The following is a 12,692-nucleotide window of genomic DNA, read 5'->3' as shown; positions in this document are numbered from 1 at the left end:
CATCCTCTTACTGTCTCCATCTGTGAAGGGGTGACCAGCCTTGGTTCTGTGCAGGGTGGCTGTGAAAACGCCATGGCTCATGGGGGCCAAACATAGCGGTAGGGCCCACTGTGGAAAGGGTGAGGCTGAGCTGCACAGCCTCAGCTGCCCACAAACAGCTCTGGGGGCTCTTGGGGTAGCTGAGGCTGTTCTTGATGAGCTCAGGGAAGAAACACAACAGAGACTGGTGAAAGGAGAGGACAGAGCCTTCTGCCCAATGTCCAGGAGCCTGAGCCCAGGAATCTCCCTTGAAACACACTCTCACACACAGTCACACACCCTTACACACACACACACATTCACGACACCATCCCAGAAATCTCCCTTGAAAAACACACACACACTCACATACACATTCACCGCATGATCCCAGAAGTCTCCTTTGAAACACACTCTTTCACACGCATATACACACACACAGTCATGCCACCATCATCCAGAAATCTCCCTTGAAACACACTCACACTCACATTCACGCCACCATCATCCCAGAAGTCTCCCTTGAAACACGCGCACACACACTCACACACACACATTCACGCCACCATCATCAGACCTTCGTAGACAGACACCCAGGGACCTTGGTCGGAGTGAGCTGGAGGCATGGAGCGACTGAGCATGTGCAGCTCCCGCACCACTATATAAAGATGAGGATGAACTCTGTGGCTTTGAGTCACCATAACTGTGACACTCACTCCTTTGCGCTTCACCAGACACAGAGCAACCGCCAGCCCCAAGAGCAGCTCCAGGCTGGATCTGCGCCAGACACAGGAGAAAGCAGCGGGCAGGCTGAGCAAGGGGGCTGAGGATGGAGGAAAGCTGGGAGGCTGAGCACAGCTGAAGTCCTGAGCTCCCTGTGCCGTTGACTTCTCTGTGGGCTCGAGCAAGGACCATCCCAACTCAGGATGAACCCTCCTTCGGGACCAAGAGTCCCGCCGAGCCCAACCCAGGAGCCCAGCTGCATGGCCACCCCAGCCCCACCCAGCAGGTGGGACAGCTCCCAGAGCAGCATCTCCAGCCTGGGCCAGCTTCCGTCCGTCAGTCCCACGGTAAGCCTGGGCCAGCATGTGCATGCACAGAGACTTCCCTATCCCCTTCCTGGTCCCCTCCTGGCCACACGCAGGGGCTTTGAGCGGGAGATAGAAAAGGTCTGAACTCTGCTGTGGGGCCTTGAGCCATTACTGGACCTCCCTGAGCCCGCCCCTGATAAACAGGCTGATAGAGGAAGTGCAGGCAATGTCCTTCCTAATGGAGAGCATTCAAGGAATAGAAAGGCCAGCCCTGAGGACAAGGGGCTGGAATGGGCAGACCTGTCCTTGGCTGCACTCATTCCTTTTAGAGGTTGCTTGGATGCCCCATGGAGCCCTTCAGAGAGGAGGGCACACCCTGGGCCTCTGGATCTGCCCAGCCCACAGTGAAGCCTTGGGTACCTTCTGCCACCTCCATCATCCTAGCCCAGGCCCAGGGCCATATTCCATCAACACCACTGCTAGCTGGGGAGGGCTGAGGGCACCCTCAGGACCTGGGGATGCTGGCCCAGGTGCTGGACAGGATGGGAAGGTTCCAGTAGCTATAGGGGCCACTGGGGTAGGACAGAGACCAAGCTACCCTCTCTACCCCAGAAAGGGGTTAGGGTGGGAGGAGTGTTTAAATCCCTTTGTCCTGACTTGATATGGTCATGACCTCCCTTCAGTGACCCTGCAGGCCTAAGCTTTCTTTCTAAAGGGAATTCCCTTCATTCTCATGCCAGGCATCAAGGTCAGCTGTACCCAGTTACGCTAAGGGGCAATGCAACTTCTCCTCTAAGGCTCAGTAGGGGACAGGACTCCTGAGAGGGGCTCCACCCAACTCACAACCCCAGCGTCTAGAGGCCTCAAACACTGTCTTGGGCCCTTGGGCTGAAGTCCATACTGCAGGCAGGGATGCACCCAGGAGTTGGCTCTGCCTTCTCCCTAAGGAAAGATAAGGTGACCCAGGCCATGTCCCTGCTTGCCAGGTACGTATCTGTCTGTCCTACCAGCCTCTAGCAGGTGATCTGAGCTCACTCCTAGAAGGCCCCTGTGCCATGGTCTAGGAGCTTGGGCTCGACTCTGGAAAGGACCTGCACTTCCATTCTTCTTGGCCACTTGCGAGCTATGTGTGCAAGTGGCTTTGCCACTCTGAGCCTATTTTCCTGCCCTGTTGAGAATCCTAACTCTTCCTTCTCAGGACTATTTGAAGGTGACAAGGGATAATGTGATTCTCTCGTTTCTCTGTCTCTCCGCAGGCAGCTGGGACTTGGGCTGCTGCCTGGGTCCCCTTCCCCACGGTTGATGTTCCAGACCATGCCCACTATACTCTGGGCACAGTGATCTTGCTGGTGGGACTCACGGGGATGCTGGGCAACCTGACGGTCATCTATACTTTCTGCAGGTGCCTGGTTGGTGGTGCTGGGCCCAGGGCACTGAGGGTGGCAGCCATGCAGACAGGAAGAACATGCGGGCAGGAATGTTGGCTCTAACTCTGGCCAGGGCAGTGTTGAGCCTAGGCAGGGAGGGCAGGGCCATGCCTTCGATGATCTCAGGACCAGACCTTCCTCAAGGTCACGGAAAGAGCCAAAAATGGTCCAGGGAGGCCTGACTGACTGGCACTAATTGAGACCCAGGTGCATCCTCTGTGGAGGGTGTGTGTGCCCAGAATATGTGGGTCTCTGACCATTCTGCCCTGCTCTCAGCACACCTCTGCCATCACCTGCCCCAGAGAGCATCCTCCCCCTGCCTTGAAGAGCCACTCTAGGCTGGGTGTGGTGGCTCCCACCTATAATCCCAGCACTTTGGGAGGCCAAGGTGAGCAGATCACCTGAGGTCAGGAGTTCGAGACCAGCCTGGCCAATGTGGTAAAACCCCATCTCTACTAAAAATACAAAAATTAGCCAGGCATGGTGGTGTGGGCCTGTAATCCCAGCTGCTCAGGAGGTTGAGGCAGGAGAATCACTTAAACCCAGAAGGCAGAGGTTGCAGTGAACCGAGATCATGCCACTGCACTCCAGCCTGGGCAACAGAACAAGACTCCACCCCTACCCCCCAAAAAAGAGCATTCCTGGGGACCAGGATCCTCAAGTCCCTCAAACACCCCTGACACCCACCCCCAGTGTCCCTCTCCATCTGCCCCCTTGCCTGGCTCAGTGACTGAGACAGGCAGATGGAGAAGGAGACCCAGGCTCCAGGGCCACACAGCCCTCTGGCTCTCCCACCTGCTAGCTAAGGGACTGGGCACCTAATTTCTCCTCCTTGAGCCCACTTTTCTTACCTGCAAAACGGAGCTGTGCTTCATGGAGTCACTGTGATGATGCAGTAAGTTCCTGGATGTGCATTGCCCCACAAATGAGCCACTTACTAAGTGCTGTGCACCAGAGCAAGTCACTTCATGAGTGGGGGCATCTTGTCTGGAAAATGGGGACAATGAGGCCTCCCTCAGGGTGGATGCAAAGATGGATGATGACAGGAGCTGAGGCTGGTGAAAGTGCCTGGCCCGGCCGTGGTGCACAGCCATCAGCTCCTCTGCCCTTTGCCATCCCCAAGGGTGAGGACTACAGAGACAGTGTGCAGGGCAGGGCCCAGGCAGGATGTGACACTGGAGGGAGGGTGGAAGGGGGACCTGAGGAGGAGGGAGGCGTGAGAAGCCATGGGAAAGCACAGTCAGGGTACGCAGGAGGAGGAGCCTGGGGAGAAACCTCTAGGGAGATCTTGGCCTGGAGGGACTCAAGGAAACCAGTGAATTGGCCAAGGAGATGGTGTGAGTGGTGCAGAGGAATTTAGCGGGCGAGAAGAGGAAAGGGACACGACCCAAGAACCGGCCTGCACTGGGCCACGCTTCAGATTTTGGAGAGAAACTGCCCCCTGCTTCACTCTGAGGGAGCTGTCTTGGGGTCCTCACTCAGCCCACACTGCTGGGTTCAACAGCTGCTCGGCTGGTCCCTGCTAGACAGTGGGATAGCTCTGTGGCCTGGCAGCTCATGCCTGTCTGCATGCCCATGTGTGTGTGCATGTGTGAGTGTGTGGCACATGTGTGCGCATGCGTACTTGAGGGGTGCGGGAAGCTCCCCGTAGCTCTGGAGGTGTCAGGAAGTGCCTCCTAACAGCTTCTGATCCTTCCAGGAGCAGAGGCCTCCGGACACCTGCCAACATGTTCATTATCAACCTCGCCATCAGCGACTTCCTCATGTCCTTCACCCAGGCCCCTGTCTTCTTCGCCAGCAGCCTCTATAAGCACTGGCTCTTTGGGGAGACAGGTAGATACTGGGGCTCCCTTTTGCTCGAGGGAGGAGGAGGGTTTTGACCTGGGGATGCCCACAATGGTGGGTGGCCCAAAGGAGGTGATTTGCTGCGCCTGGGCAGAGAGTGGGTAGCTGCCCTCAGTCCTGTGAGTAAGCAAGAATGGAAGATGCAGTGTTGGTCCTGAGGCCTCTGCCAGCCTTAGCCAGATGTGGCAGGTGGAGGGGGTGGAGTGTGCTCAGGCCTGCTCTTCCTGTGAGGCGAGGGCCAGAGCAGAGTCCACCCCATCCCCAGACCCTCCTCCCCAGGACTCAGAGCAGGGGCTGTACCCACAGGCTGCGAGTTCTATGCCTTCTGTGGGGCTCTCTTTGGCATCTCCTCCATGATCACCCTGACGGCCATCGCCCTGGACCGCTACCTGGTAATCACACGCCCGCTGGCCACCATTGGTGTGGCGTCCAAGAGGCGCGCGGCATTTGTCCTGCTGGGCGTTTGGCTCTATGCCCTGGCCTGGAGTCTGCCACCCTTCTTTGGCTGGAGTAAGTGGGATGCTGGAACTGGAAGTGGGGCAGATGGGCTGGGAGGGGCACATTCAAGGGGAAGTAGGTGGACTTGGGTCAGCCAGCTGATGGGGGCAGGGGTGCCCAGGAACTACCTGAGCCTCAGGTCAGATGGACATTCAGGGGATGTGACCGGCAGCAAGGGAAACTGACACTGCCCCATCAGGGGCCAAAGGACCTCCTGGGCAGCTGATCCCAAAATACAGAGGCTTTCTGGGTGGGGCAAAGTGACAGGTACTTCTCATGCTGAGTCAGACTAGGCAGGGGGCTGGGGTGTGAGGCCTCTGCAGGTGGAAGGGTGGAGAGCAAGGTAGTAGCCCTCCTGGGGCAAGACTAGGCCTCTGGCTGAAGCCCTGGCAAGCACCATCTTGTAGTTATGGTGAGCTTTCTGCTCAAATCTAGCAGGAATGGGAGGCAGTGGGCTTTTCAGGCCATCCCAATTCCCTCCAGCTTCCTCACTGCACTGGACAGGGCCAGGTCAGGGGCCAGGGCTGTGTATGGGGACCCGAATGCCACATACAAAGCTCCTGCCAGATAAGGAGCCCTGGTCAGTGCCACCACGAAGCCTGAGCACCTGCCCTGGCTCCCAGGTGCCTATGTGCCCGAGGGGTTGCTGACATCCTGCTCCTGGGACTACATGAGCTTCACACCGGCTGTGCGTGCCTACACCATGCTTCTCTGCTGCTTCGTGTTCTTCCTCCCTCTGCTTATCATCATCTACTGCTACATCTTCATCTTCAGGGCCATCCGGGAGACAGGACAGTAAGAGCCGAGCATGGAGGGGGGCTACAGGAGGGGGGCCGGCCCCTCTGCCAGGTGGCCTCTGCCCCACCACTCACACCTGCACCAGCCTACCAGAGCATGCCCGGCGGCTGAAGGCAGGCTGAGCACGTGCTTACGGGGCAGCGATGTCTAGGGTGAGCCTCAGGAGACAAGGGCTTCCAGGGAGGGCTTTTAGGCATGGCCATGGGAGCAGAGAAGGCACACCGAATCAAGGGGGAGTGGGGGGCAGCTAAGACCCTCGTGTCACAGAAAACTTTCTGGAAGTCACAGCTGCCTGCACTGCTGGAAGGAATGACACTCTCCCAAGTGCCCTCCAAAGATAGTCCAGGGAGGCTCCCCCAGCAGCCGTGACCCTGGTGCTCGCTGCCACCCGACTAGGGTCAGACCTGGACTATGCGTCCTTCCTAGGGCTCTCCAGACCTTCGGGGCCTGCAAGGGCAGTGGCGAGTCCCTGTGGCAGCGGCAGCGGCTGCAGAGCGAGTGCAAGATGGCCAAGATCATGCTGCTGGTCATCCTCCTCTTCGTGCTCTCCTGGGCTCCCTATTCTGCTGTGGCCCTGGTGGCCTTTGCTGGGTAAGCAGTGGTAAAGAGTTGGGGAAGAGGCTGAAGGGGTAGGGGTGGGAGCAAGAAGCCTGGGCAGCTTCTTCCTCCCAGCCCAACCCCGGCCAGCCATCCTTGCACCCTAAGACCAGCCTCACAGCTTATTCTCTCCCTGGGTAAGGTGCCCAGCCCCGGGGTGGGTGGGAGGCCACCTAGTTCCTGGAAGCACCAGGGCACATGCAGAGGAGCTCTGCGCCCCACAAAGCTTTGGGCGGACGGCCTGCTAGCCCCCTTTGGAACACACAGTTCCTCTTGAGGTCTCCTCTCTCTCCGCTTGGGCTGTGGTCACATGACCAGAGGTGCTGCCCATCTCCAGGAATGGGTCCCTGAGAGCTGCCCTTCTAGCCCTTTGTGGCTAGAGTCTGGGGATTGTGACATCTGCAGCGGCACGGATGCAGGCTCACCTTCAGAAGTGTTTTTGAGAAGTGAGGGCTATTTAACCTTGGAAGTACTTAGATAGAAGACCTTCTTGTGGAGGAATGGCCTGGTCCCCCCAGGCCCTTACTGTGGGGTTTCTCTACAATAGCCAGGGCAAGAATGGGCATCACGGTTGGGGTTGGGTATGAGAAGAGCTAGGCAGAGGGTCCGAGGGCCAGAGTCAATGGGGGGAAGTGGGGCATCGCCAGCAGCACAGGCTCCAAGGGACAGTGGACCTGGGAACCTCCACCCCAAATTCGGCACATCTTCCTTCCAGAGCCACACACTCAACCACCCACTGCTCCCTCCTTCTCACTCAGATCAGAATTCTCCTGGCATAGGCTGAGCATTGTGGCTCATGCCTGTAATCCCAGCACTTTGGGAGGCCAAGGCAAGGGATTACCTGAGGTCAGGAGTTCGAGATTAGCCTGGCCAACATGGTGAAACCCCATCTCTACTAAAAATACAAAAATTATCCAGGTGTGATGACGGGAGCCTGTAGGCTCAGCTACTCAGGAGGCTGAGGCAAAAGAATTGCTTGAACTCAGGAAGCAGAGGTTGTAGTGAGCTGAGATCACGCCACTGCAACTCCAGCCTGGGCGATAGAGCAAAAAGAAAAAAAAGAAAAAATTATCCCGGCACTGCCAATTCCTCCCTGTGGGGCTGACTTAGTGGTGCTGGTTTGGGCCGGATTAGGATTTGGGCTTTGGCAGGGCCTGGCCCAGAAGAGAAGGTGCGTCAGGAGGGCCAGCTAGCTTGGGGACCACACCTTCTCTGTCCTAGGTACGCACATGTCCTGACACCCTACATGAGCTCGGTGCCAGCCGTCATCGCCAAGGCCTCTGCAATCCACAACCCCATCATTTACGCCATCACCCACCCCAAGTACAGGTGTGGCTCTTTTCCAGAACCCCAACCTTGGCCTCCGAGGGCCTGGCCGGCAGATGGGGGCAGAGGCCACCACCTTTCCTGTCTCTTGTATGTGTGTTGGATGGGGGCCACCAGCAGCTGGGAGCGGCTACTGACACTGAGTGGGGTCTGGAGTTGGTGTGCCTCCCTCCCCCACCCCAGCTTCCCAGGGGGCACGGTGTGGAGGGAGGTCAGGGCTCCCTGGGCAGTATCCGATCCTAACTATGGGACCTTTCAGACCTGGGGTGTAGGGCAGCCAGGACAGCCCTGTGAATTTAAGCCCCTCCCCCACTGCCCTCCCTGATAGTGTCATCCTGAAGAGACCACAGCAGGGAGAGCTCAGCTCTGCTCCCAGGGCCTGGCAGGGGCCTGGAGTGGCTCTGGGCCAGTATGCGTGCTGATAGCAACCCGGCAAGGCCGCTTCTCCCTCAGTGCTTCCTTTTGCCTGGTGGTGTCCGTCACTCACCGCCTTCCCAAGGCCAGTGGCAGGCCTGAACCCGTCCAGCACAGAGGCTGCTCAGGAGTGTCCCTGGTCTCCATTACCAAAGATGTGGCTTGAGCCAACCACTTGGGGGCTGGAACTGACATCCCCAGGCTCTCCCTGCATGCCTACCACCCAAAATCTCTCTGTTCCTCCCACCAGCCCTGTGAGCCTGTCAATCTCCCCATCCAGCATCTGTCTTTCTGTCCTCATCACCTGCCATAGTTTCCAGGGTTGGCCTCCCCATTTCCCCAGAGGCTCTCGGTCACCACACATTAGGCCTGTACCACCCTGTGCATCCATCCCCTCCCCTGCCTCTGTCTGCCCATCCCCTGGCCCTAATCAGATGTGCGGTCCCTGCAGGGTGGCCATTGCCCAGCACCTGCCCTGCCTGGGGGTGCTGCTGGGTGTATCACGCCGGCACAGTCACCCCTACCCCAGCTACCGCTCCACCCACCGCTCCACGCTGATCAGCCATACCTCCAACCTCAGCTGGATCTCTGGACGGAGGCGCCAGGAGTCCCTGGGCTCAGAGAGTGAGGTGGTAAGGACGCTGGGCCTTCGCCAGCTTGCACCTGGCCATCCCTTCCTTAGGCAGCCCTGGGGTTCTGGGGGAAACATGGGCCCTGGTGGGGCTACCTCTGAGACACAGGGACTCTCAGGACGCTGGCACCCTGACAGGAAGAGACCATCGCAACACCCCCATGGAGTTCATAATCCTCCCTGATAGGCGGGGGCACTAGGGCCAGAGAGGGGATGGTTTGGGGGTTCCCAAGAGCAGGGCCAGGATTGAACACAGGTCTTCCAACTCCAGGCCATCTCCTTTTCCACACTGACACTCTCCCTAGAGCCGCAGCCTGAAGAGATCAGCACATCTGGCCCTAGATAGGGCTCCGGAGAGTCAAGGCAGGAGTTAGCTTGGAGCTCCTTGCTCCTCAGCATTAAGCCCCCTCCTCCTGGGAGCCTTGAAGAGCTCACAGGATTGTCATGGGCCCTGGAGATGGGAGATGTGACTTTGAGCCTCAGCTTACCACGTGCTCACTGTGGGAGCCTGGGCAGGTCACTTACCCCCTCTGAGGCTCCACATCCTCCTCTGAAAGGGAAAACAGGCATCTCACATCAGCGCTGGCCAGGTGTGCCCAGGGTGGGTGTCAACCCTCCTCAGGGCCAGGTGTGCCCAGGGATGGGTGTCAGCCCTCCTTGGTGCCTGCAGTTCTGCTGCCCCTAGATGCCCCCAGGAAAGCTCTGTGCACCACCGGCTCCTATTCCAGCCACACTTGGGCTCCTCCTTAATTCTACCTACAGCGCCCTCTATGGGCCTCAGCAAGAGCTGCCGCCGACTGACCAGCCAGCGATCTCCTCCCACTGCCTGCATCTTCAGGTGTCTTGGTTAAGGGACTGAGAGAGGAGCTCTCAGGGGTCCCTCCTGTAAACCACTGTAGTCACCAAGGAGAAATCTAATCTGTTAATGGAGGCCTAGACCCTCGTGAAGACCACCCATGTATTCAAAAATATAAATAGCCACTTTCTTAGGGAGGTCTGCAGGTGTGCAGATGGGGAGCAAACCTGCGTGCACACACACACACACACACACACACACACACACACACACCCTAGCATAGGCATGCACAATTTACGAGGTTTATTTAGTGACCAGCAACCATGCAAATGGTGTCAGGGGCCTCCTGCAATGAATACCTGTTGGGAGGATGGAGGAGGACCTGGTGGGGTAAGGGCAGGAGCAAAGCTACGGACTGTCCCTCTCACCTCACAGTCACTTTCTCACCTCCCCCAGGGCTGGACACACATGGAGGCAGCAGCTGTGTGGGGAGCCGCCCAGCAAGCGAATGGGCGGTCCCTCTACGGTCAGGGTCTGGAGGACTTGGAAGCCAAGGCGCCCCCCAGACCCCAGGGACAGGAAGCAGAGACTCCAGGGAAGGTGACTGGGCCCGGTACCTGCCAGTCCGTAAAGGGGTGGGGATTAGGGGTCAATAGCCCAGGGAGAGGCCAGGAAAGGGAGACTTGTTCTCTTGGGCAGGGGCAATGCCCTCCAGGAATCACCTGCTCCCAGCACCTCTCAGCTTTTCCTTGTCTGCCTGGGGGTCTCTGTGACTCTGAGATGCTCTGAGCAAGGCTTGCATGTGGTCTGCGTGTGTGTATGTGTGTGTGATCATGCAACTCTGACTCTGCACGGTGCTGTTGGTTGTGCTGTGCCATGATAAGTGTACATGTGTGTGTTGATAAGAGTAGGAGGTCTGCAGCCGGCAGAACATAGCTCGAGCATGTGTGTGGCCATGTGCCCGGCACATGCTCTGTCACTGTAACACCCAGTGACACGTGACAGAGCATGCCCCAATGTGTCTGCTTTAAGCTGTGCATATGAGTGAGTGTGGGTGGTGTGTGCCTCTCTGTGTGACTGCAAGGTTGGACATGCCTGCGGAGGAAGGGGCTGCAAGCTGTGGATGTGCTCACCATGAATGCCCTGAGATCAGGATGTCACCCAGAATACTTGTGGCTATTAAAAGAAGGCCAGCTGTCGGCCCCAAGTGCCTATGGAACGGAATGTCGATGGCGATTAGAGAAGGCCATATTCTAGAACACTGGAAATGTCGTGTGCACAGGCTCCCAAGCAGCCCTTCACCCCAGCTGACAGCTCCCCATCTGCCCCTCCTGTCACACCCACACAATACCCCCAGCTCGGCTCCTGGGCTCTCTGGCTTCCCTAGCTAGTCCAAGGCCAAAGGCACATTCCTGCCTTCCTTCCTTCCTGAGTGCTGTGTCCCTGTGCATCCAAGAACGAAAGTCCTGGGCTGTACCGGCAGTTGGGTAGCCTCAGCCTCTCTCAGCATTCCCCCTGGGGGCACCGCCCCCTGTCCTGGAGCCCAGGCACTGTGCATGCCATAAATGCCAGGACGAAGTCCTGGCAGTGACCCCCAGGCTGGCCAGGCACTGATGAAAGACACAGTGCCTGTCTTGGAGGGATAGGCTGGGGTGGGGTGCTGGGGAGCCATCAACAATCACCACACACATGTGATAAGCGCTGCCAACGAGGTGTGAGCACGCAGGGTACTGAAAGCAGAGGCAAGTCCCTGAGGCTCCCCAGGAAGGTAGAGGTGAAGCAGGGATCTGCAGGCAGCAGGGATGGGGAGTGGGGGTAGCACTGATCTGTCCAGGATGAGGATACAGCCTGTGTGACTGTGCAAACACAGGGGCACAGGGGAGGGAGCTCAGTATGTCCTGGAACAGGATGTCTCTCTGTGACCCTGAGAGCAGCCAGAGGGACCCTGGGGATTGGCAGTGGGGGACATAGGACAAGGGAAGACGGGCCGGAGGTGGTAGGAGCAGTGGGAAGGCAAGGCCCCATCAGGGACTGGCTTAGGTGTCTCCAGACCTGACCTAGGGACAGGAAGCCCTGGGAGGGGGTTGGTCAGCTTTGCAGGGTGAAGACTAGAGGAAGGAAGCACTGCAGGGCAGGCAACGAGTGACCCATTTAAGGGCAGCAGGAGCCGGGGTGATGCCAGAGTCTCCACATGTGGAGGAGAGGAGAGGAGAGGATTGGGTAGTGGGGGTGAGGATGAGTTCAGTTGTGACCCCGGGAGTCAAGAGCCCAGGGAGCATCCCAGGAGATGCTCTGCAGGCAGTGTTAGGCGTTACTGGCTCCTACTCTGGGATGTGGACTCTGGGAAGGCCCATCCCTGACCCAGCACACAACCTGGCCCTTCCTTGCAACCTCCCCACTGCTCGGTGACCCAGCATGTGGCGGGTCATCGGGAGACTGCTCCCAGTGAACTGCTCCTCAGCTAAACAGATGCGTGCTGTTTGTTTGCAGACCAAGGGGCTGCTCCCCTGCAAGGACTCCAGGATGTAGGACACCCACTGGCTCTCCCTTTCTTCTGGGACACATCCAGCACCCCCATGTCTCCCTCATGTACACAGACCCAGGATTACGCTGTGAGCCTGCAGGCTTTGGAAGTGGCCCTGTCACCCGTGCTGCACAGGATTCGCAGCCCTAGCCGCATGTCCCCTCTCCACACCTCAAAACTCCTGCCCCACAACGTCCTCCGCACCCACTTTCCAGCTCAGCAGCCGCATCCCAGGCCCAGCCTGAGGGGTGTGTGCCCAGGCTCTCCCGCTTCCCGAGTTGTCTGCCTCTCCTCAAATGCTGTGTGCTGCAATTGTCCAGGCGATGACAATGGTGATGGCTCCAGAGAACACACCAGCTATTTATGAGCCTCTGTCCGCAGGCTGGGCCTGTCACTGGCATAGGAAGGCCAGCTCCGCATCTCCCACTGCCAACAGCTGAAGCTGAGCACAGACCTCCCTTTGCACACTGGAACGGTTACTCACCTCTGGCTTCTTCCCCCAGCGCACCGTTCCACTGTGGCCCACATTCTTGTGCACACGGGCATTTGCAGGCACGCTCTCGCATAGTTACCTATTTGAATGCACACCAAGCACATGCGTGCACACTCTGCATCTGTAATTCATTTCATGTAATGGAATGAATAATTTCATGTAAGCTCCTCCCAGGGCTGTGTGGATCTGACAGGGTACAGGAAAATAAAAAGTGGAGAAGGTGTCTTCAGACAAAATATGGTCTCTACCTATTGGTGCTATTATGGGAGAGAACCAGGGCCTGGCCTCTGATGC

The 12,692-nt window shown here is 58.0% G+C and overlaps 2 protein-coding genes across 11 annotated transcripts in view; both read left to right on the top strand.

Moving 5' to 3' along the window:
• The window catches only part of SNCG (synuclein gamma), a 389,209-nt gene that overhangs the window by 82,387 nt on the left and 294,130 nt on the right, over nucleotides 1-12,692 (top strand). The window contains exon 1 of one of the 9 annotated variants that reach the window (XM_050803906.1): nucleotides 5,848-5,853. The exons of 7 other annotated variants lie outside the window; for them this stretch is intronic. The gene's annotated coding sequence lies outside the window, so the exon portion shown is untranslated. Of the gene's footprint in view, nucleotides 1-5,847; nucleotides 5,854-6,840; nucleotides 6,847-12,692 lie in introns of those variants that run through there. One more of the 9 variants, XM_050803899.1, reaches the window with a different exon arrangement.
• Nucleotides 709-12,633, top strand: OPN4 (opsin 4). Of its 2 annotated transcripts, XM_050803873.1 has the most exons (11): nucleotides 945-1,088; nucleotides 2,306-2,453; nucleotides 3,341-3,371; nucleotides 4,176-4,309; nucleotides 4,628-4,831; nucleotides 5,443-5,614; nucleotides 6,044-6,208; nucleotides 7,436-7,543; nucleotides 8,406-8,586; nucleotides 9,838-9,981; nucleotides 11,872-11,910. In XM_050803873.1, the coding sequence occupies exons 1-11, from the start codon at nucleotides 945-947 to the stop codon at nucleotides 11,908-11,910; spliced, it is 1,470 nt and encodes a 489-aa protein (XP_050659830.1). The 2 variants fall into 2 exon arrangements, with proteins under 2 accessions (XP_050659829.1, XP_050659830.1); XM_050803872.1 differs by lacking the exon at nucleotides 3,341-3,371 and having other exon boundaries at nucleotides 709-1,088; nucleotides 2,306-2,451; nucleotides 11,872-12,633.

The sequence above is a fragment of the Macaca thibetana genome, chromosome 9 (assembly GCF_024542745.1).
Source record: "Macaca thibetana thibetana isolate TM-01 chromosome 9, ASM2454274v1, whole genome shotgun sequence".
NCBI classification, from domain to species: domain Eukaryota; kingdom Metazoa; phylum Chordata; class Mammalia; order Primates; family Cercopithecidae; genus Macaca; species Macaca thibetana.
Note: the sequence above shows the minus strand (reverse complement) of the source record. Positions and strands in the feature narration are given on the sequence as shown.

What these genes read in the sequence shown, in the direction of transcription:
- OPN4 (XM_050803873.1), top strand. Translation starts at nt 945, where the DNA reads ATGAACCCTCCTTCGGGACCAAGAGTCCCGCCGAGCCCAACCCAGGAG. An exon ending in CATCTATACTTTCTGCAGGT is followed by an intron (nt 2,454 to 3,340) that starts GCCTGGTTGGTG and finishes TGCAAAACGGAG; the next exon opens with CTGTGCTTCATGGAGTCACT. An exon ending in TGGGCTCAGAGAGTGAGGTG is followed by an intron (nt 8,587 to 9,837) that starts GTAAGGACGCTG and finishes CACCTCCCCCAG; the next exon opens with GGCTGGACACACATGGAGGC.